At 40.0% G+C, this 23,498-nt stretch overlaps 1 protein-coding gene across 5 annotated transcripts in view; it reads right to left on the bottom strand.

Annotated features, from left to right (window-relative positions):
• Positions 1-23,498, bottom strand: part of zmp:0000001200 (dedicator of cytokinesis protein 9) — a 111,050-nt gene that overhangs the window by 30,135 nt on the left and 57,417 nt on the right. For all 5 annotated transcript variants that reach the window (XM_037789447.1, XM_037789444.1, XM_037789445.1 and 2 more), the window contains 26 exons: positions 22,976-23,045; positions 18,509-18,604; positions 17,908-18,042; positions 15,058-15,232; positions 13,078-13,130; positions 11,995-12,069; positions 11,770-11,910; positions 10,817-11,029; positions 9,401-9,523; positions 8,980-9,062; positions 8,054-8,176; positions 7,731-7,810; positions 7,436-7,623; positions 6,982-7,047; positions 6,794-6,886; positions 6,579-6,702; positions 6,372-6,490; positions 5,393-5,479; positions 5,170-5,259; positions 3,345-3,460; positions 1,940-2,009; positions 1,719-1,844; positions 1,542-1,613; positions 695-841; positions 519-602; positions 254-365 (listed from right to left, as the gene is read on the bottom strand). In XM_037789447.1, coding sequence (XP_037645375.1) covers positions 254-365; positions 519-602; positions 695-841; positions 1,542-1,613; positions 1,719-1,844; positions 1,940-2,009; positions 3,345-3,460; positions 5,170-5,259; positions 5,393-5,479; positions 6,372-6,490; positions 6,579-6,702; positions 6,794-6,886; positions 6,982-7,047; positions 7,436-7,623; positions 7,731-7,810; positions 8,054-8,176; positions 8,980-9,062; positions 9,401-9,523; positions 10,817-11,029; positions 11,770-11,910; positions 11,995-12,069; positions 13,078-13,130; positions 15,058-15,232; positions 17,908-18,042; positions 18,509-18,604; positions 22,976-23,045 — 2,861 coding nt within the window. The remainder of the gene's footprint in view (positions 1-253; positions 366-518; positions 603-694; positions 842-1,541; positions 1,614-1,718; positions 1,845-1,939; positions 2,010-3,344; positions 3,461-5,169; positions 5,260-5,392; positions 5,480-6,371; positions 6,491-6,578; positions 6,703-6,793; positions 6,887-6,981; positions 7,048-7,435; positions 7,624-7,730; positions 7,811-8,053; positions 8,177-8,979; positions 9,063-9,400; positions 9,524-10,816; positions 11,030-11,769; positions 11,911-11,994; positions 12,070-13,077; positions 13,131-15,057; positions 15,233-17,907; positions 18,043-18,508; positions 18,605-22,975; positions 23,046-23,498) is intronic.

The raw sequence follows: 23,498 nt of genomic DNA on the forward strand, positions 1-23,498 counted from the left end.
ATAGTTGAATGATTAGATGGAAGACTGCTCTTTTTGGAGATGACATGAACGCACCCTTTTACCTACCTACTACAGTATCACGTGACTCCGGGGTATCATTTGGAGATAATAAAGCTAATTAAGGAACACAAAAAAAAACTAAGTGCGCTCCTAGAATGAAAGACTGCTACATCAACAGCAAACCTATTTAATTCCATTTTTATTATATATTTATAAGCTGTAGGATAAGACGTAAATTGGATGATCTCCTCACCTTGAAATCTCAGTATCCTTCCCTTTCCAAATGGCATGGCCAGGTTTAAAGGGACGTAGTGCTCGTGGTTGCACACAACACGCAGGAACTCAAACCTGAACTCAAACAGCGTCTGCATTCAGAAATGACAGAAACCAGTGAGGCAGCTTAAATACAAACCTCAAACACAACGTTGTCCAAAACATATATAGAGCACAGCCTTATATCCCCCATCAGGGCGCTACAATTAGTTTGTATAAATGCTGTTACTGTTTGTATCATGTACCTTTGGGTCTCCAGGCATGAAACAGTTGACATAGTTGTTGATCTGCTTGAACATAAAGCCTCTGTCCATCAGGTTGAAACAGCGCTACAGAAGGACGGGGAAAAGAAAATAAGACATAAATAAGTATATATACACTTTAAAACACCAAGCCAGATACAGTAACTGTGGCTCCTGACCTTGATGAAGACCGCCAGACTGTGGTTGGCGTTCCTGGCAGCATCGAGGTTGTCTTTGTATTTCTGAGTGATGTGTGGCATCATCATGTTGACCAGAGTCTCCACAGTGTGATGGAAGGATGCTGAGAAGCGCTGATTCCTTGACAGCTGTAGGACACATCACGGACGTTGGTACAAATGTTATTATACAGCATGAAGTTTAAAAGTGTCTGATGATCCAAGTTGTGAGGCGAGAGATAAACCAAGCTGGATAGAAACGGAAGTTTGTGATGGGAAAAATGTATTAATCCAGTGCAACTAATGGACTGCTGTGAAGATACCAGTGTGTTGGTTTTTGTGTCAAAAAAATTCCATGAAAAGACCAAAACCACAAGTATTGTTTGTATAGCCGAAGCATGACAGAGCTTATTCATCTCTACCATTGTTGTCAGTGAGCCACGCTGTTGCACTGAGACCATGTTCCTTCATTACATGCTGTTGGTTTTGGTCTTTTCGCTGGATTTGTTGACAGTAGCAAAAATGTAGAATATCCCCAGCCTTGTACTGTAACCAAACACAGTTTCCAGACTGGTGTGACCTACTCTTGTGGAGCATTTACTTGCTTCCACCGTGGCCTCCACATAATGCCAGTGGAGGTTAAACACAGGGATGTGGTTGCTTATGGGGTATGAACAAATGCAGCCAATTAAAGTGCACAGCAGTGTGGGACCGACTGTGGATACATAATACTTTGTCTGTGGTACTGCAGCTGTCCACAAGACTTGGCATGTTTGTAAACCACAGTGAAGCTCCTAAGCAGTCATAAAGCAGACATCTCTGAGTCAAACACATGTTATGGCAGACTTACCTTCACTTTACAGCTCTCAATCAAGTACTGAGCCATGGACTTGACTAAGGCTTCAAAGAAATACCAGGAGTACTGCAGGGCAGACAAACATCAATCAGAGAACAATAAAGAGCAAATTCATATCAGTTATAATCACACACCATGTAATCCTTACATCCTTAAGTACAACTATGTTACCTTGAGGAGCTTGTTACTCGTGAGGAAGTCAGTGGAAGGCTTCAAGATGGCAGTCATGGCTTTAGCCAACTCCTCGTGCACTGATCGGCCGGTGGAGGACGTGGGGGGCTCGGTCTTGAACACATACTGTATCAGACACATGCAGAGAGAACTATGAGTACTAAAATATACACTTAAAATGATATGATGATGTCACATGATATGTGACATGTGAATTTTACCTTCACATATGATCTCAGGTAGTGCTCCAACCCTTCCTCGTGGCACTGGGCAACAATGTGAATCATGACTCTGAAAGGAAACAATGGAAAAGTAATGCATGTGTGAGGAAAGGAGATGCTGGAGGCCTCATTTATTAACAGTTTTTAGTGACACATTTCTTTATTTTAAATTATTACCACAAAGATCTTGCACACCAGAAAGTCTTACTGACGTGGTGTGACAGTGACTACGTTTACATGCACACCAAATTTGATAGAGGTCATGTAAACAGCATATTCTGTGTGGATAATCTGAATTAGGCCTTATTCCAAATGGAGCATTTTCCAATTAAAACATGTGGGATATGCTGATATTTCCAGGTTTTAGGAGCATTTTTCGGAAATGTATGTAGTGCATTCAGAATATGCGTCTCAATTGGGGTTTTTACGTCAGTTTGCGACACACGGCCTCTTGCCTGTTTACATTCAGGTGTGTGCGTTGTACACAAACCAACTAGCCGACATTTGCAGAGATGCATGCCCAAAGAAAAGCCCAAATTTCTGGTAGGGAGGAAAAACATACCTACGTTTAAACATTATGAAAGACTTGGCTAGGATGGATGGATTGGCTATCAACAGGTTTTTGGATATGCACAAATATTGCAACGCTGACCTTTTCAAGAAGGTGGTTGAAGGAATGAAAGAGGGAGGCTGTGTTTGCACGGCCGAACAAGTCCGCCATCGGTTACGTTAATCGTAAAAGTATGCACGGCTGCATGTAAATGGGAATATTAGTGGAATATTAATTTTCATTAGCCATGTAAACAGCTTAGAAACAATATTGTCTTTTGTTTTCAAAATAAGGTCAAAAATCTGAATATTTTGTGCATTTAAATGTAGTCAACAAACAAAACAACCTGCTGAGTGCAGGACCTCCATCATGACCTCCATCAGGCAAAATATGTTTATCATCATTTTGGTGTTTTCACAGTCAAGAATTAAAAAATAGTTGTAATTTATGGAAACAATCGTTGAAAATCTGCAAATTTTACATCAAAAGCATCTTTCTAAAGAGTTCTCTTTGATACATAAATGCTCAAAGTGTGATATATGTACAATTCTGTCACTTTTTTTAATCATCATTTACATGGAATTACTTGAATTTTAGTCAAGTTTATTTGTATAACAACTGGAGTTGAGCAAAGTGCCGTACAAGTTAAGGTGAACAGCGAGTAAAATATCATCGACAAAAGCTACAAAACAACAATGGGTTGCAATGGAAAAATACAAGGTCAAAATTATAATATGTGCACCTAACAAACAGAATAAAACTTGTAAGAGCGATTTATAAAAATAAAAGTTATAAAATCCTAAACGATTATTTTAAGCTGTTGTTTAGTCTAAGGATCGCCTCAGGGAAACTTGCCTGGTGACGTTGACTGCCACGTCCTCTTGGGTGGCGCTGGTCAGCACCCTGAACAGCTGATTCAGGGTGGTGGGCAGGAACTTGATCATCACATGGCTCTCCATGGCATGCAGACTCTGAGGGTAAAACATCACAGAGATACGTTTATGTAGCGTTTGACTGCATGGCTTTTCGGGTATAATGATGGGAATAAATGCAGAAAACCGTGACATGATCTTCTCTCATCGCTCAAATAAAGAGCACAGAAGAAACTTATCTAAGAACAACAACAACAACAACAACAGGAAGATATGAGAGAAAAACACGGTGCTAATCACCCACGATTTATGCTTCAGTTAACTGAAACATGGCAGAGTGTACTGGAGGTACTGGTGCGTCATTGCCGTGTACAGGAAGCCAACACAAGCTCTGCAGTTGTTTGGCGAGCTGCCAGTCAACATGGCTGACTTGCTGTTTGACCCTCTGGCTATTGTTTGTGTTCACTGCTGTGTTTACATTAGAACCCAAGAGATGCATTGGCCTAAGTGTCGCTCTGCGTGTCAATGTCTGCCAGGGGAAGAGTGACCCGAGTTTCCCATGAACTGAAATAAGAGTGAGCGATGGAAAAGGTGATAACTGAGCAACAAGTACCACAGAAAAAAAGTGGAAAAAGAATCACGCCAGCTAGAGGTTGATATTTGATAGATTTACTGGTAACGGCCTAATCGTTGCAGGTATGGAATAATTAAATCCTGTATAAACAGCAATAGAAAAAGCCCTTCACACACTGTCCAGAAGAATGCGCTGTTGGCGAGCTACAGCACAAAGTAGAACATTAATCTCCACGTGACTCAACTCCAATCAAGAGTGACAGCCCGCGGTTTCATGGTGAGTATGAGCTACATACCTGAACAAGTTAATACATAGAAGTTAAAGTATGAAAACGTGGCCGACCTTTCCCTTTAGGTATCCAAAAAAGTATCAAATGTCTTTCCGTTCAGACTTAATTCCCAATCCTCTATTTATACGTCCTTGCAGAGCTTGTGCACTCAGTTATACGGTATATACCAACGCTGAAATGTAGCCTGTATGTCAACATCGTGGATTTAAATATGACTCAGTGTAGCATTACGGTTCTCTCAAACATGTACAGCCATTACTAGCCAATTAATTCACCTACAATGCAGACATAACGTCTACACATTTTTTTTTAGAAATAAATATTATCAAGCAAAACTATATAATTCCAATAAAACTGAATGCATATTTGAGAAAATTTAATCTACATAATATCTAAAATAGTTTGGGGCTGGCCTATATTACTAACTCTTTGTCGTTTTATAATCCTTTACGGCCTCTTAGAGCTTCTGCTGCCATTTTTTAAAATACAAACTATCACACAAATAAGAAAAGCAGCAGCTCAGCCTTTTTTAACTATACACCAAAACTGTAGAATTCCCCACCCAAGGCTCTAAGAGATGCGAGCTCTGTGAACATTTATTCAGCATTGCCTTTAACTAGCTGTCACTCTACCTTTGTTTTATACTTATCTTTTACAGGTTTTATTGTTCTTACACCTCGATTTGTTTTATTGTTTGGTTTTATCATTCAGTATATGCGCCTTTTAATCTGTCTGTTTTTATTCTTCTTTTCTTTTGTTTTCTTCACTTTCTTGTAAAGCATTTGAACTACTACCCCTGTATGAAAGGTGCTTTATAAATAAAGTTTATGATTACTATTAAATTAATTGAACAAAAAGCATTAATGTTTATGCTTTAATATTAATTGGCATGCATTAAAGTCAGTATTTGTACTGAATCCCTTGCTTTTATACTCATCGCTTTACCTTCAGGTATTTGACCAGTTCTCCTCCTGACACCTGCGGTGCAGGCGTGGTGCTCTTAAAGTGATGAAAGAAATTGTGCAAATGTTGATCCTGTGAGAGACACAAAGAAGGTCAGACTACAGAGGTTTATTCCATGAAGCTGGGTTTTAATGAAACTACAGCACAAATTCAGATTTGACAACAAAAAAGAAGAAAAAGAGAAAAAAGTTTGTTAAAAACTAACCTGAGTGTAGACGGTGGACACGAGGTGAGTGGACACCTTAAATAAAGGCTTGCCTCCATCCACCCATTTGACTTCAGGGCCTGAATGCTGTAATACAAAGACAAAACAACAATTCTTCACTCAATAATTCAATAAATATTCTGCATTAAGTTCATGTCATAGGCCCCGCTTCCACCACAAGAACTTTCCCCCGGAACTAGGAACCTTTTGAGGAACTCATTTCGTTTCGACTGCAGGGACCAGAGTCTAAATTAAGTTATGGGGCCATTTTTTGGGGCCATTTTACCTCCCTGATGGGGGAGAGCATTTCTCGTTGTTTGATGACATTGTAAGCAAAGTTAGGCTCTGCTGTCAGCTTCCTGACTCATAAAAAAAAAAGACAGAAAGAAAAAGAGAGAGAGATATATAGCGATGGTGAGCGGTAACGTTAAAAGAACAAGAAGACAGCGCGGTGGTGCTGTGAATGAGAGAAAGAAAAGTTATTACCTGATTGTTTCACGGCAGTTACGTTCTAAAGCACAAATAAATAACCATTTAACACTCAACAGAGGATTTACTGCGAAGACAGACGCTCTTAGTTTCATTTTCCTCCTCTTGCATCAGTAAATATATGCAGCAGTAAACGGCGTCGCAGTGAGACAAAACGTTTATTTCACATTGAACTGCAGGCTGCAGAGTGTGTTTACCGCTGTGACCACCAGCAGCCCTTGTCTCATGTCATGTTGCTTTTTCATACGTCAGCGGACTAATTTCCACGGGTCTTTAAACCACCTTTTAGTGGAAACCTGGCTATTATCTCTACAGATATGCCCTTTTGTTGCAGACGTTCATATCCCATTAAAAGTCAAGTTTTTATATTGTGGGTTGTGGCTTTCATCAAAACATGTTTATTTAAATCAGCTTTGGACTAAAGAATGAAAAAGAGAGGACAAAACTTGAACTCTGAGTAGATGAAGCCAAGCTTGAGGATGCACTCTACCTTGCTGGCACCCTCCTGACAGTTGAGGTATCCAGCAGGCAGGTTGGCGGCCACAGGGATCTGACTCTCATTCAAGGTCACCCGGCCATCTTTCAGCAGGGGGAGCCAGGCGTAACCCACTGAGAGCACAGACAGATAGTCAGCTAAGAGCCAGTAAAAATACACAAAATACAGATATTTTACATGATGATTGTGAATCAGTGTTACCTTGAGCGTCAACCAGGTCTCTCTTTTTGGTGCTGGCCTTGCTGTTGCTGTCACAGCTGACGTGATGGAAGGTGAAGAGCAGATGGTGTTTCTCGTTGAGCTGGGTTGGCAGCTCAATCTTAAACTAAAGAAATAACAGCACAAATAAACATTCAGTCATTGATTGTATTGACTTACCTTTTCCGTTTTAAGACATTTGTTGCAGTGTGTCTCACCTCATCGTAGAATTCGGGGTTTTGCTGGTGATGTAATACTCCAGCGAAGGCATTTTTGGTAAACAAGGGTCCTCCAGGTCGGCCGTAGATGCACTGTGAAATGATAACAATAGTTGGTTGGCTCCTGTGATGGGAGGGGCTGCCCTTTTGGGGATTTGGAAGCACTTCCAGGATAGATTTGAGTTTACCTTCAGTGAAACAGCCTCTTCCTCATCGGAGTCCTTGAACTCAATGCAGACAGCTATGTTTCTAGCCTGAGGACAGACACAAGGAGCAAAACTGACCCAGTTAGACACAATATGAGAGAAAAGAGCTGTAGCTTTAGACCACAAGAACTTAAAGAGCGGATCCATCTGTGTTCTGTATACTGTATACAGTATGTAGCAGCGTCATCATGCAGAAAGTCAGCTGGTGTTTCTTATGTATTCAAATCCAAACACTCAAATACATAAGAAACGTCACTGTGGAGCTACAGAAAACTCAAAAATAATGGACCTGCCCTTAAGTTAGAGAATCTGTCCAGTAACAATATCTTAATTTTACGGTCTAACATAGGAAACTTTTAGGCTACATATGGAGGACATAATTCCTCCTCTGGTGTCAATTAACCTGCCAAGTAACACTAATAAAAGTTTGTGATACCTTTGCGAATGACTTTTGGCTGTCGTACTTCAAGTGCTTTGGGTAGACGTAGAGGTGATTGTTGTAGATGGTGAAAGGCTGAGAACATTTGGCTATGCACGGCACAAACTCCTCCACTTCAAAGAAGATGTTGGTCTTCTCGCTGACATCAAACTGCTTCACAGGAATGTAGGATGAGGTAACACAATCTATATACAGAAGCGGGAGGGAGGGAGACCATATAAACAGTCTGCTCTGAGCAGAAGCAGCTTTCATCTCACATGTTGGCTCCACGGAGAGAATTTAGAGGCCTTACTTGTCAAGTCGGGGGCTACATTGTCAATGGTAACATCAAGGTTTCCGAGGATTACAGGCAGCTTGGCCATCTTCTCTGGCCTGAGGGAAGGAAAAATAAACTCCAGTTTAGCCTTTGCTATCATCTACAAATGGTATATAGACACACACACACACACACACACCACATTCATAGATGTGAGCAAACATCTAATTTTCAAAACTGACCATAATTTTCCAAAGTACAACCTATAGGAACATATTTTCCATATTTGCCTTTCCAGAACATCTGAAAGACTACTCAGACAGTTTATAATACAGAGCACTCATAGAAGCGTTACTAACTTTCTGAAATCGGCCAGCAGCTTGAGCATATCGTCATTGGATAGCTTGTTGTTGTCCTGTCTGTACAGAGCTGAGAAACGAGAACTTTTGTCAAGCGTCCCTGAAGCATCTTTGAACAAAGGCCTGCAAGAAGGAACAGAAGAGTCAGTTCTATTGTCCTGAACGCACCTACGTAAACTGTTTGAAGTACTAGGATGATAATATTTCACTGGACAATTAATACAAATATAAATAAATAAAAAAGCAAATCAAATTTGAACAGAAATATCAATATATGTCACATTTAATCAATTAATGAATGCCTACATTTATTTTTATTTTACTTTTGGTACGTTTAATGACATACTTATTTATTTATCTATCGAGTCATTTATTTATTTATGCATGCATAAATAAATAAATAAAATAATGAATAAATACATTTAAAAATACATTTTAAATAAATAAACAATGAATTCAAAATAAATAAATACATTTATAAATAAATTTAAAATAAATAAAAAATTAATTTAAAATAAATAAATCATTTTAAAAGTTAATAAAATAAATACATACAATGAAATGGAAGAGTAGATAAATAGGGGAGTTAATAAAAAGGTAAATAAATAAAGGAGCAAATTAAAACAAAAATATAAATTGATGTCACATTGTATCAATTAATTATGCCTACACTTATTTTTAATATTCATTTTGGTACATTCAATGGCATATTTATTTATTTATTTATGTATTAATTTATTTATCGAGTTGTTAATTAATTTATTCATTTTTGATTTGGGCAGATTCCGTCCTCCATATACTGTATATGGGCTGTGGTGCAGGTGTGAAGCACACAGAACTGTTTGCTGAAAACTAAGGGGAAAACCTGATTATATGCAGACAGAACATTCAGTAAAAAATCTTAATTACTAAAAGCGATAAAGTACCTTGCTGCCCAGGCAAAAGGCATCCTGTACTGGCCTAACCGGCAACATGCCAGCTTGGCATTTTTCAGGACCTTCTGTGCCACCTAGTGGAAAACAGGAACACATCACTTAGACACACGAGTTGGTCTCAGCCCTGCAGCACTGTTACATATTCAGCATGCTGCCATACACGCTGCAAAACACATTTTCTTCTCTCCTGAATCACATTACTACCCACCGCGGTCCCTTCAGGGTGCACAACCACATTTGTACAGCCAAAGTCAATGCTTGTGTTGAGCGTCTGTGCAACTGGTCAGCACTTAAAAACAAGGATGATTATCTGTGTATAATGTGGAACAATCTGGTGGAATCTGCTGAGTGCGGGGGAACATGCTGCTTGGTGTGGAAGGACGGTGATGGAGGTTCATGGGTGGGTCAGTACCTTGGTGGAGTCTGAACTCTTCATGTACGGCTCGGCACAGTGGTTGATTCCCCCCTGAAGCACCTTCTCTATGCGAGCCACCAGGAAGATATCTGGGTGGGGGCACGTTACCGAGAACACTCCCTGTGGAGACGACAAAAATGTTAGAATTTCCACAATATCAAATACGTATTTTACATCTGAATTGATGGATTTGAATATGAAACAAAAGACACATTTAGGTGGGGGAGTTGTTGAGCAAGCATGATGTTTTTTTAACGGCATGCTAGAGATCACTTTGGTCCAGAATGATATATCTCAACAATTCATTCAATATTGTTATGTTCCCCAGAGGATGACTCCCAATGACTTTGTTGATCCCCTGACTTTTCCTCTGGCGCCACCAGCAGGTTCACATTTGTGGTTTTGCAACACGTTCTCATCCCAACATGTCACATACCGCCGCTTTGTCATGCCCCTCGGTGTCACTTTATTTCTGGCATCAAAACCACTGTCAGTAGGTTTAGGAAATAAATACATAGTTGGGCTTTAAACTACTACGTTTGTACAGTGAAAATGACACTGAACGTTGTGAACATGGACACGAACAAACAGCTGATTGACGCAGGGGACACAAACAGTGGTCTCCTGGATGAAAGCCTTGTTTTTGTTAGGCCCATTCACTTCCCCTCCCGCCTGTCAGGTGTGTCTCTTTCGCTCTTTAAACTACAGTACATCACCACGGGGCACCCCGGTAGCTCACCTGGTAGAGTGGGTGCCCCATGTACCAAGGCTGAGTCCTTACCGCAGCGGCCCGGGATTTGAGTCCGACCCGCAGTCCTTTGCTGCATGTCATCCCCGTCCCTCTACCTTTCATAACTCTCACCGTCACAATCCAATAAAAGCAAAAAAATACCCCAAAAATAATCTAAAAAAAACAAACAAAACAAAAAAATACTACGTAACCACACTCCCGGCGCACATTCTCGGACCGTTTACTGTTGCCGCGGATGGCTTTACATTGTAGTTAATGGAACGTCTCAACAACTATTGGATGGATTGCCATTAAATCTTGTACACACATTCATGTCCCCCTCTGGATGTATTGCAATAACTTTGGTGATCACATGTCTTTTCCTCTAGCGCCATCATCGGGTCCACATTTGAATTTGTCCAATTGGTTTATGACTAAATACCTGAAAACTAATGACATTCCCATCAGCCTCAGCTTTGCTATGTGTTTAGTACCAATTAGCAAAAAAGATGTTGAACATGGTGAACATACCAGTCATTGTTAGCACTCTGACGTTAACATTTAGCTCAAAGCACCGCTGTGTCCAGTACAGCTTCACAGAGACACGAGCATGACTCTGGTTTTGTTTTTTTTCTTCTTACTGTTTTTATTTTGTTTTGAGGTATGTTTTTCTGTATTTGTACCTGTCTTGGATACTGCATGGCTGCCTCTGGCACCCCGTGGACCAACCGTTGCCCCTCTGGGTGGGTGTCCCCTCCGCCGTTCATATACTGACTGGTGTTACTGGGCACCATGCCCCGTACGGACGGGTGGTTTAAGTCCACGTGGAAGTCCGAGGAGATCTTCCTGCCGTTCTGGATGTCGAACAGTGACAGGGTGACATAAAATGGCTCCACCTGGAGAAGGAGGAGAGTAAGAGTTCTGTATTAAACAGATGATGCTGATGATTGTTTCAATTTGTGAATTTTGTAAACCAGTCTGCATAATCAGGACACCCCACAGTTACCTAGATAGTTTCTGCATTACAACTACTTTCAGGACTAAAGGATAAGTCAACTTAAATGGGCGCTTCAACAGCTGGACAACAGGACTCTGACAGCAAATGTAATACATCACTTAGCCGTCTTGCAAGGTTTCACTCAGCCATCCTAAATAATTAATAACACTACAGGCAATGTGCACAGCGTTATTTAGTTCCACATCTACATAAAAATAATGATACTTTAAACTCTAAAAAATATATACATACACCACTACTTAAATAAAATCATTTCAATGAATATAAATATAATTCATCTTACAGTACTTATGCAGCATCTAATGCTAGTGATGCACCGACGGAGGGCGCTGGTTGGATATACTTGTGTGTGTGTGTGTGAGTCTTGACATGTTGACTCTTTAATTGACAGTTTCTGTTGGGAGGGACAGCAGGACATCAGGCTCCATTATACAGATTGCTCGCCATTACTGAGCCTGTAGCTTGGTTGCTATGCCAACAGGAGTCCTTCAGCGGCTCAAATAATGAGGGGAGTCCATCCGGCTGCTCTAACAAACCATCTCCTCCGTCTCTAGTGAGATGGATAATGATATTTCTGTTATTTAGGGCCTATTGTGGCCAGAAAAAGATCAGTCTTACGTTTGTGGTTGGTCCCTCCTCGTTCTCGGCCACACAGCTTTGCAGGTTGAATGAGAGGTCATTGCAGTTCACCAGAACACGCTTTCCAAACTTCTCCTCAAACTGCTTCACGTCCGGCTCTATTCCTGAGAAATCTAGTTTCTGAAAACAGCGCAATGGAAAGTTTTTCATTAGGGAGTGTTCGGTTGGATCTCATTACCGCATGGGGAACTAAAATGTGCTTACCTGTGTGTCAGGGTCCAGGGTGAACAGCTTCAATCTGGTCTCGCTCCTCATCCTGGACTCGATATCTCTTGCGCTCTGAGGAGGAGAAAAAAGGCATTTCCTAAATTGATTTAAACCACAAACGGTCTGAAACATCAGAAGTATCGTCTGAGAGAGTCAGTTGGTTTTATCATCAGAACATTTTTTGTCATTCGCACCCATCTGGAAATGAGGCTTCATATTTTATAGGCTGAATCACGCTGGGCGGACAGGCTCAGTGGTGGGAGTCAGGTGGTACCAGCATACTGTAACCTGTCAAGCTGTTTCCCAGTTAACTGTTACCACCAGTTTCCATGCACATATGGCTTTACTATTGCGTGCGCTGTAACAGCATGAGGAGCTGAAAAAAACAACAACTCTTGCAGCCTGTAAGTCATCAGTCAGTAAATCATTTAAAAAACACAGATTTCTATCCTGAAAAATCTTTAAAACTCTTGATGCAGGTGTCAAAGTAAGTGTCAACTTTTTCCACTAATGGATATCTTGTGTTGAATATTGTTGGAGGAAAAACTGGCATGGCCATTTTCAAAGCGGTCCCTTGACCTCTGACCTCAAGAGATGTGAATGAAAATGTGTTCTATAGGTATCCACGAGTCTCTGTTTTGTGTTGTTAATTGATTTCCAATAATAAATATATACATACATTTGCATAAAGCCAGCATATTTGTCCACTCCCGTTGATTTCCCGTTTAAGATACATTTTAAACAGATAAAAAATGTGTGATTAATTTATGATTAATCACAACTAACTATGGACAATCATGCAATTAAATATTTTAATCGATTGACAGCCTTAGTTTTAATTCATCACACGACAAGAAGTTTGTGTTTTTAAGGTTTGATCAGATCTACAAAAACAAATCAACGACCGAGAAATTAGTTGTGTAACCAGCAACTCTTAAATCCAAATCCAAGCCACATGTTTGTGGCCAAGAGGCCCTCTTCTTTACAACTTCAATGAGGAACAGGGATTTAATGCCGCCACTACATGTGATTATGTACCAAATGTGCATGCGAGCATCCAGCTGAGAAAGTAGGACCTACCTGAAAGCTGTCCATGCTGCCGGAGGAACTGTCCGACTTTCCAAGATCATCATCTAGAGGGAAATACAAGAAATCATTGGATTGTAGAGCGTAAAACAAACCCCCCTTGTGTTGTAAAACATCCTTAATCACTTACTGACATGTCAAAGTTCAGTAAACAGTAATTCAACTGTACTGGAATCAGTAGGATTGAGATGGAGATACAGCAGGTCTCAATGGCATATTTATGAAAGCTCAGAGATCTCCTGAAGAGGAATTGTGTTTTTTCTCTCATGCACAGTGTGATTAATAAAAGCTGAGGAGTCTGGGAAGATTAGTGGAGCGTTTTTGTGCAAAGGCATTCAGCCTCTTTCCTCCATGGCTAAGCCTCCTATGAGACAGGAGGAGGTGAGTATTAAAAGCCTGGGTGGTCTGGTATCACATCGCTACACTAGGCTACAGGGCCAGGAAGAAGTAATGGAGAAGTGAGCCACAAGTAGTGAGTGGATGTTGGAGAGAATGATCCTCAGGTACATACAGTATCCCAGAATAAATAAACTGATAATGATGAATGGATTTACTGGAAGTATGGTTGATTATTATTTTGGATATACAGTAGAAACCTCTTACAGTGCTCACGCCTGGGTCAAAGTGATAACTTTAAGCAGATGATTATTATCACTGAATATTTTTTCTTTTTCATTATTTCTCATGCAGATTACTATTTAAATTACATTTATTTCATGAATATAATGTAGGCCTAATGAAACGGACAGCTTCAGTAATTACTAGGGCTGTCAAAGTTAACGCAAATTTGTTTTAACGCCACTAATTTCTTTAACGCATTAAAGCAATCGATCATCTGGAGGTTGTACCGGGCTCAGTTTTAACAGCATGAAGATACAATACCTAAGGAATCCATTGGTACCAACCATGTCATACTAGCTCGTCGAGAAGGATGTTAAATATATAACGCTCCAAACTTGTGCTAGATTTTGGCGAGGAAAAACTGTCATGGCTATTTTTAAAGGGGTCCCTTGACCTCTGACCTCAAGATATGTGAATGTAAATGGGTTCTATGGGTACCCACGAGTCTCCCCTTTACAGACATGCCCACTTTATGATAATCACATGCAGTTTGGGGCAAGTCCTAGTCAAGTCAGCACACTGACACACTGACAGCTGTTGTTGCCTGTTGGGCTGCAGTTTGCCATGTTATGATTTAAACATATTTATTTATGCTAAATGCAGTACCTGTGAGGGTTTCTGGACAATATTTGTCATTGTTTTGTGTTGTTAATTGATTTCCAATTATAAATATATACATACATTTTGCATAAAGCAAGCATATTTTTCCACTCCCATGTTGATAAGAGTATTAAATACTTGATAAATCTCCCTTTAAAGGTACATTTTGAACGGATAAAATATCACCAAATGAAATAATGACCAAAAAATGTACATCAAAATTTCTCAGAGCTCGAGCTGACATCCACAAATGTCATGTTATGTCCGACCAACAGTCCAAAGCCCAAAGATATTCAGTTTACAATCAGAAGACTAAAGAAACTAGAAAATATTCAAATTTAAGAAGTTGGAGCTGAATTTGTTTTCTTAAAAACTGACTCAAAACAAATAATTGATTATGAAAATGGTTGCAGATTACTAATCTGTTGATAAGCCAGTCATTGCAGCTCTACAGGTAGAGATCATGCTGTCTGGACTCTCGCCGATAACTTGCTAAGAAGCAAAACACTTATATTATTCACATAATTTTGCCAGTGTAACCACACAAAAGCTGCTTTTGTCTGACATATTTTAGTCTGCAAAAACTATTTTTTAATTAAACCACATATTTTTCCAAGACTATGAAAAACATAAATAATTTCTTATCATGGACTTGGATAATATTTTGACTAACACAAAATAATATTCCATTTCATATTTGTGTTCTTTCAAGGCGCTGGAAAAATATGGACCGACAGACAAACACACACACACCGTCATGAATGTCTCCGTTCCTCTTCTCCTGCATGGCGATCTCAAAGCTGCTGTGCAAGATCTTGTTGAGCGTGTTGATCCAATCCTCCATCTCTCCCTCGCTGTCTGAAGCCAGCAGGTAGGTGCTCTTATCCTGCATCTTCAGCTCGAACGCAAACCGCCGAACCTTGTTATTCTGCAGCCACAGAAATAAAAGGGGGAGAAAAAAAAATGATGTAGAAGAGTCATATTTAGAAGATCAAAACTAATTTGAGTGTACAAAACAAGACTTTTTGTTGTCTTTTGATTGACTAAGTTTAGTTTTTCACATTTAAAAATCAAATACCCAACTGTGGACAAGGCAGGGCTGAAGTTTCATCTCACTATCCAAAGCTAACATCCAACAACTGCTCATCAGAATGCAGTCCATTCTTAGTTTTATGATCTAAATCACAGCTTGCTTCGCTTTCCTTCTACCACTTCCTTGTATTATGAAGTCTGAGCCTGCAAAAACTTGCAAAGTAAACATTCAATAACAATATACTGGACTTAAAAAAATGACACTATTATTTAGCTCTACAAAATATGAGTCACTGTTTTGGAAAGAGATGCAAGGCAGATTTAATTTAACTGCCACAGAAAGCAAATGGACAATGTGAGTTGGGAGGAACAGATTATTTCCATCTGCGTAACAAAGCGTCCAGCTCTGCCAGGACCACAGCAGAGACTTTTCTAACGGCTGAGTGAAGTCAACAGAAAAGGAGCTGGATCTGCAGCCCTGAGCTATGACCTCTATGATGTCACCGTCCCTTTTTAAGCTTCTCTCTATTAAAGCCCAATCAGAACCTATAACTGCTGATTCAGCTGCAGATTTTCCATGACACAGCGTTTTAATAAAGTATTCAAGCAGGATTTATTTAGCTGAATATGGAAGTCAAGTCATTATTGTAAGCAGTCAGTGAGTTGTTATGCTTTGGTTATCACTGTAGCTGGCCTGCAACGTTGAAACAGCAGAGTGGGAGTGATAGGGAGGCAGACTGGCTGAGTAAACACGCAGAGGAGAAATAAAACTGGAGTTCTGATAAACAGACTTAATCATCTGATAGGTAGAAGGACCGGTCTCTGTGTTCTAGACAACACAGCTGCACACTTCCTCGGGGAAATGAGTGGACAAACCAGTCAAAACCATTTCTACGATATTGTTCACATCTGTATTCTGTCCTTCAACGAGGGAGTAGAAATGAAAGAGACAATAAAATCCCCAAACCACAGTTATCAGTTAACCTACAGGGACCGCTGTTCACCTCATTAATATGCGGCAAATGCTTGGTGTGTTTGAGCATAGGTTGGCGTCTTAACAAAGCGCAGGAGCAGCTTGAGGCTCAGTATGATGTCACTGCACATGCCGTTACAGCTGCAGAGTTAAACATCTGCAGTTCCACTCACGGAGAATGGTCGAGTTTAAGTCACATGATCTTTGTGACTTCATCAGAGCAGAAAACTCATCAAATGCATGTGGTATACAAGAGGCTGTGCAGAGCTGCTGAATTATTAGAGGTAGGTTAACCCTCTGAGCCCGACCGACTTTACTGTCTTTCAGAGGCTGTAGCAAGGTCAGTTTTAGAGCTAGAGTGAAACTACAGATATCATAAGAAACTAGAAAACCGAAGGAATCCATTAGTATCAACCACTTGTTGGGAAGAAGGATAAATAACGCTCCACATTTGGGCTACATTTTGTCGAGGAAAAGCTGGCATAGTCATTTTCGAAAGGGGTCCGTTGACCTCTGACCTCAAGATATGTGAATGAAAATGGGTTCTATGAGTACCCACGAGTCTCCCCTTTACATGCCCACTTTATGATAATCACATGCAGTTTGGGGGAAAAACCATGCAGTTTTTAAATGTCTTATTTTTGAATATTTCTGCATACTGGGGTCCCTAAACAGTCTTAGAATTGCATACAATGGGTATCAATGTAAAGCTGAGACTCTTGTGGATCCAATGAGCCAAAATGTATGCTAAACCCTTATATACTTTTACAATTTATTTTAAATAATGAATGAATTAATTAATTATCATTCCACCACAGAGGAATGTAACAGAGTACAGGTCTGTGGTTGAAAACACAGGTTGTGTGGAGGTTCGGGGAAACTCAGGGGGAGATGGCACGGACACCATAACCACCACTGATAAAACCTCCAATACTCTAAAAGCATTCAAACGCACATGTGTAACCCTCTCCTCCTCCTAAGTTTTGGGCTGATAGCTCTCCCTCTCCACACGATAGAAATCAGACAGTCCTGGAAAAACACTCAACCGATATCTGATTGATGCCAGCTGGGTGCCTCATCAGTAAGATCAGCTTCTTTCCATCTATTGAGATGACAGACAGATCATAATGCACCCAGTGAGTCTTGGCCTACACTCGGATGCCTGCACGTGGCATTGATTGTGAAGCTGGTGGAAAGTGCACGGAAGTGAGACCTCAGCATTCACCTTGTTTCACCAGCTGAGAGTCAGCAGTAAAACATGACCTTGGGGAGGAGAGAGCTCTGGTTTCAGGGAAATGAACAACAGAGGGTCTCACAGATACTTTTCAGCAGCAGCCCATCATTTTAAGAGAAATTCGTGCTGAAATTTTGCCTGTTGTAGCTTACAGTTTAAACTGTATGTTGGGAAATATGTTTATGGAGAAAAGAATTGTGAAGAGGATGTAGCTATGACGGTGTTCTCGGTTAATTCCCGGTAAATGGCATGTTCATTTCCGTGAGGGACCAGGCCACGGGATATCCCGTTTGGCAAAGGAGGTGATGGGTCGTTCAGGGTCATCGCGGTTTAACAATCACTGTCTTCGTGCCAGAGAGCGTACCTGAACCACTCCCATACAGGAATCCAAGAAAATGGTTCCTTTGGGCTCTTTGGAGATCTTCTCATCCTTGTAGAAGTTTAAATTATAAGAGCCATCCCCGAGCTGGGTTAGATGGAAATACCGCCTCTTGAACGACTGAAACAAAAAGAAGAAATAACATTCAATTATTGGAAAACAAAGTGCAATGTTTTGGTCATAACATTAAATCACTGCAATATACAGTACACAATTAGGCTGCCAGTGATAAGAAGCCTGTCTGTAAAAAGACAATAACTAAAACCTGGCACAAAACTCAACCAATGAATGGATATACTAAGGATAGAGGGTATCGTATGCTGTACAGATTGTAAAGCCCTTTGAAGCAAATTTGTGATTTATTATTGTGCGCTACAATATATAAACAAATGGATTTGACTTAACGGAAACATCTGTAATGGAAAAAATTACTTAGGGGGAGTCCTTATTTGGGTGGAATAAACCTTTAAAACTATAAGTCGTTAGACATAAAGTAAAAAAAAGTAAAAACAGACATGGGCAATTAGAAATAGTACATGTTACAAACAGACAAGATGCATAATACAAAATCCAGTTTATGCCTCACCCTCATGGTGACGCTGATGGCACTGTTTATGTTGCCTTTGTACAGCCAGCCGTGTTTGGAAATCCCGCCTTTCTGGGATCCTAGGGAGGCCGTGTCCTGCAAGAGACACAAGACGAGACAATTTAATACACACTTATACTGTACACCTTGCAAGGGAAATAAATACATAGCCTATTTATACATCAGACCGGCACATACGGGTCCTTCGTCAAGGCCACGCCCCCTTTTGGGGGAAAGAAAACCGAAAATCCCATAGACTTCAATGCAATTTGACGTGTGTTTTGATTGTAATTTTGACAAATTCATATGCATTCATTTTTTATTATACAAATATTTGTTCTATACACAGGTCTAATAATTATTTTGCGACCTTGCAGGAACCTCAGTGTTCGTGAAACCTTAATAAATTAAGGTTGATCGCCACCATGTCCCTTCAGTCTTTCCCCGTCCAGCACAATGGCCGGATATTGCTTATCCAGACATCTCTATATACTTGATTGAATCACGTTCGGCTAAGTGTTGTCTGTAAATAACCAACATGGTAACTGCCAGCTGTTTGATCTACGGGCTGAGATTTAGTTGGAGACGACAGTCTGATGCTGCTATAACGTTAATGTATGACCGTATTACTGCAGCAGCCTCCCACCCAAGCGATTTAGCGATTTACCATATCGTACCGTATCATAAGTGCCTCTAATCTCACTAACCCGCTACATAACAGCTTTTCATCATTTTCTCTCCTGTGACAGCAAGTTTCTTTCCCCCAAACGGGAGCGCAGCCTCGGCGATGACGTGATGCTGGTCTGGTCTATAGCTTGGAGCCATAAACCCCCTCTATGATATCTTTGTTAGGACATGGCAGGGAAACAAATTGGAGATCAGCATTTTTGGATTTATTGTTGGTGCAACCAAATACACAGCAACTCTTCGGCATAGCATTATTACTATTACTGGTTCGTGGTCATGGAAGTCTGCTCTGGATGACGTAGTGCCGGTCTGATGTATTGATTCTTAAAATCCTGTTTTCCACATACTGTAACGTATATCCACAAATATACCAATTGAGTGAAATCATTTCACATTTTTTCACCCTGAAACAAGTCGTAATACTTAAAAATGGGGCTATTTAATGTCACCTGTTTCCAAGAAATTGTTAAAATCAACGAATATGCAGAGAAAACACATCTATATATTAAAAATATGGCAGATTTTGCTTAAAGAAGAACGTGACTTGGATATTTCTGCAGTGGATCGTCATATCTTGATATCATATCACTGATGTTTTTAACACACCCTGCCTCACCTCGCCTCACTGTGCAGAAAACCTTTGATGTTGTGGTTTGAGATGACACAGAGCAGAACACCATGTAGGTCTGTCTCAGTCCAAACAAGCAGGCAGAGGAACATTAAACAAACTATGACTGTTAAACAAAATAAATATCTCCATCCTCAAAGCAGATCCCTGACACGACGAACAGATCATCTCACACCCATAAGGCGGGCAGCATGAGATCACATACGATCAAACACAAAGCTACTGTGATCCACCAGCTATCATGATCTGTAAAAATAAACCAATTATGAGAGTAATGAAGGAGGAGGAGATCTCTATGGCCCTTTATATCTAACCGGACCCGGCCGGCAGATGGTTTGTTACACAGAACCAGCTGACAAGATGTCATTGGAAACTGTTTGGAAAAGGGCAGACACTTTCAAAAAAACACCTGGCAGGTGATTGGATGAACCATCTGTCAGTCAAACTCTCTCTATGTCACCTCACACACATGTAAGCCACGCCTGTTTAGCTGCCAGTAGCTTCACACAGGATGCTGATTTATCTGGCTCTGACTTGCTGGACACAAACCATGACTCTATAACAAGACCTGGATACGGTGCCGCCACACAGCCTTGCTTCCAGTTTTTTTCCAGTGGCTATTCAGTATTCAGCTTTTCATCCAGTATTGCAGCAAACAATCTCCCTGCAGCCAAAAAGCATTTTTCCCATAGACCACCACTGTAAAAGAGACATCTGTAAAACTGTTGGCGGGACACTTCAAACTGCAAAAAAGGTGGATAATGTTTCTTTCTATTATGAATTTTTCATCCATGAAAGTTTTTTTATTTGAAAAAACTTTCCTCAAGCCGAGAAAAGCGATTTAAGAATTAGTGACGTCACCACAATGCAAAGTCTATGGGCCGAGCAGGAGCTGAAGGGCGGGGCCAGCGGGAGAAACACGACTGCGCATATTCAGTGGGCCATATATCCTGGAAGCTAGAAAACGTTTTTGGCGATTCTAATTGGAATGAATAGGCATCATCATGGTGTCTGGTATCCAGTTCTTATAATTAGGGCTGTAACGCGATAATAACCCATTAACGCAAATTAGTTTTGATGCCACTACGGTACAACCGGACTCAGTTTTAAAGCTAGTAAATATACTGGCATCATATGAAACTAGAAAAACCTAAATAATCTATTGGTATCAACCATGTCATACTAGCTAGTTGCGAAAGAGGTCAAATAACGCTCCAAACCTGTGCTAAATTTTGGCGAGGAAAAACTAGCATGGCCATTTTCAAAGGGGTCCCTTGAGCTCTGACCTCAAGATATGTGAATGTAAATGGTTTCTATGGGTACCCACGAGTCTCCCCTTTACAGACATGCCCACTTTATGATAATCACATGCAGTTTGGGGCAAGTCATAGTCAAGTCAGCACACTGACACACTGACAGCTGTTGTTGTCTGTTGGGCTGCAGTTTGCCATGTTATGATTTGAGCATATTTTTTATGCTAAATGCAGTACATGTGAGGGTTTCTGGACAATATCTGTCATTGTTTTGTGTTGTTAATTGATTTCCAATAATAAATATATACATACATTTGCATAAAGCAAGATTATTTGTCCACTCCCATGTTGATAAGAGTATTAAATACTTGACAAATCTCCTTTAAGGTACATCTTGAACAGATAAAAAATGTGTCAATAATTTGCGATTAATCGCGATTAAATATTTTAATCGATTGACAGCCCTACTAATAAGACATGTATGACACAAATGCATCATTTGAAGCCTGACAAGATGGATTTTTGTGTGATATGTGATCCCGTGATTCTTGCATGATATTGCGAAAATACAGCTGCCGTGCAAGGTCACTTTATATCAGCCCTACACAAGACTTTGAAAGACTAAAGTGAAGAACTGTATCTCTAACAATTTCACACAATGAGAAGAGTGAATAGCCTTTCAAGATGTCTTCATCCTGGTCCAGCACCACTTCTTCTTCTTGTTCTTTTCTCAGTCTAATAAAGCGAAATGGGATTTAGTGCTGGCAGGAATTATAATATTTTCAATGTGCCTCGTGGAATGATGTAAAAAGCATCTGGAAAGGTTCTGTTTCTCCTCGTCAATGTCTAGACAACATTCACCAGTCCGTAGAGAGGCAGAAAAATCCCGGGGTTCATCGTCTCTGAAGTCCAGAAAAATAAACAAAAAATCAGCAAAGCAAACAGTTGCATTACTAAACTCCAGTCAGACAAAGACAAGATGAACCAAATCTCACAACCAATGTTGTATGTGGTCCAAAACTCCCAATCGCAAAAAAATAATGATTTATTCTGGGGATTTTAGAGGACGACTTCTTTCATCTGCACAAGCAACCTCCCAGTTTTAAAAAAAATCTTGTTGTGAAGAGATGGAGGCCAGAGAGAGGGCATGAGTTGAAGAAAGGGTGATTTGGATCTTCTTGTTATTAGTCGTGTTGAAGTCCTGCCCCGCCTGTCCTGTCAGAGGTGAGACTGAGCAGAACACACCCTGATCCGTGATGATCTGGCACAGCTTTACTCAATCACAGCTGCATTAACTAACACGCAGTTAAAAAGACACTGCAGTGTTGTTTTCTGTGTATTTCAGATAAAACCAAAGCACATTTAGTTGTCTATAGGAGGGCAGTTTGACATATGACGTGAGGAGAGCAGGTCAGGATCATCATCATACATCTTGTGAGGGAGCGTGACCTCATAGTATGTTAGATAAAACATTTCAGCCACAGCTTCGTATCATCTGCAAAGACTCAAATCAGCCATTACAATCACACACCCACTCCATCATACATGAATTAGAGGAGGATGAAAAGATCCAAATGTTGCTTGAGACATGGTACGCCAGCAAAAATCTATAAGTCTAATTACACTTAATTCTTCCCATTAAATTCAGCTATTAGACACAGAAATACCCTTTATCTCTATAACAGCTATAATGAAAACAGGAAAGGCAAAACCGATACCAGGAATTAGACACATTTAGCAGCATGCAGTCTTTTCTGGGCCGGGTTTCTAATAAAGAGATGTGATTCTGAGTAAAAATGCAGACTAGAAACACTGCAAACACACATACTTCATTACTCTGAGCTGTTGATCGGATTGTTTTTTGGCAAATTAAGGACATTATAAAGAAATAAAACTCACCTCATCTTTGTCGACATCCTCATCCACTTCAAATACGTGGACAGCCAGTTTATCAGGTCGGGACACTTTACTGTAAAAGAATGAATCCTCATTAACAGGCATTAGAATATTACTGCAGGTCAAGGTAACTTACAAAGTACTTTATAAAGTAGACTGAAAGTTGACACACTGATATCGATAGGGCAATTCAAAGATTTGGTTAGAGGCTCTATTGATTTTTAGTGTGACTAGTTTACATAATATACTTGTATTTTTATCTCATTTTTATACTTTTGCAAAGGATATTTTAGAAAACATTTATTTATAACTTCTCATGTTGTTGTCTACAAGTACATATATTTAAATATATCTATTTTAATACCATTATTATGGTATTTATTTATTTTTTTTTTCTCGAGCTCAATGTGACTTCCTGATTAAATAAAGTATATATAACTGTATACTCTTGTACTGCACTTTGGTACAATTTTGAGATATTGGCAACTTAACTTCAATATCTGCATTTCTCTGAATTTTAAAAGGA

The sequence above is a fragment of the Sebastes umbrosus genome, chromosome 13, assembly GCF_015220745.1.
Source record: "Sebastes umbrosus isolate fSebUmb1 chromosome 13, fSebUmb1.pri, whole genome shotgun sequence".
Lineage (NCBI taxonomy): Eukaryota > Metazoa > Chordata > Actinopteri > Perciformes > Sebastidae > Sebastes > Sebastes umbrosus.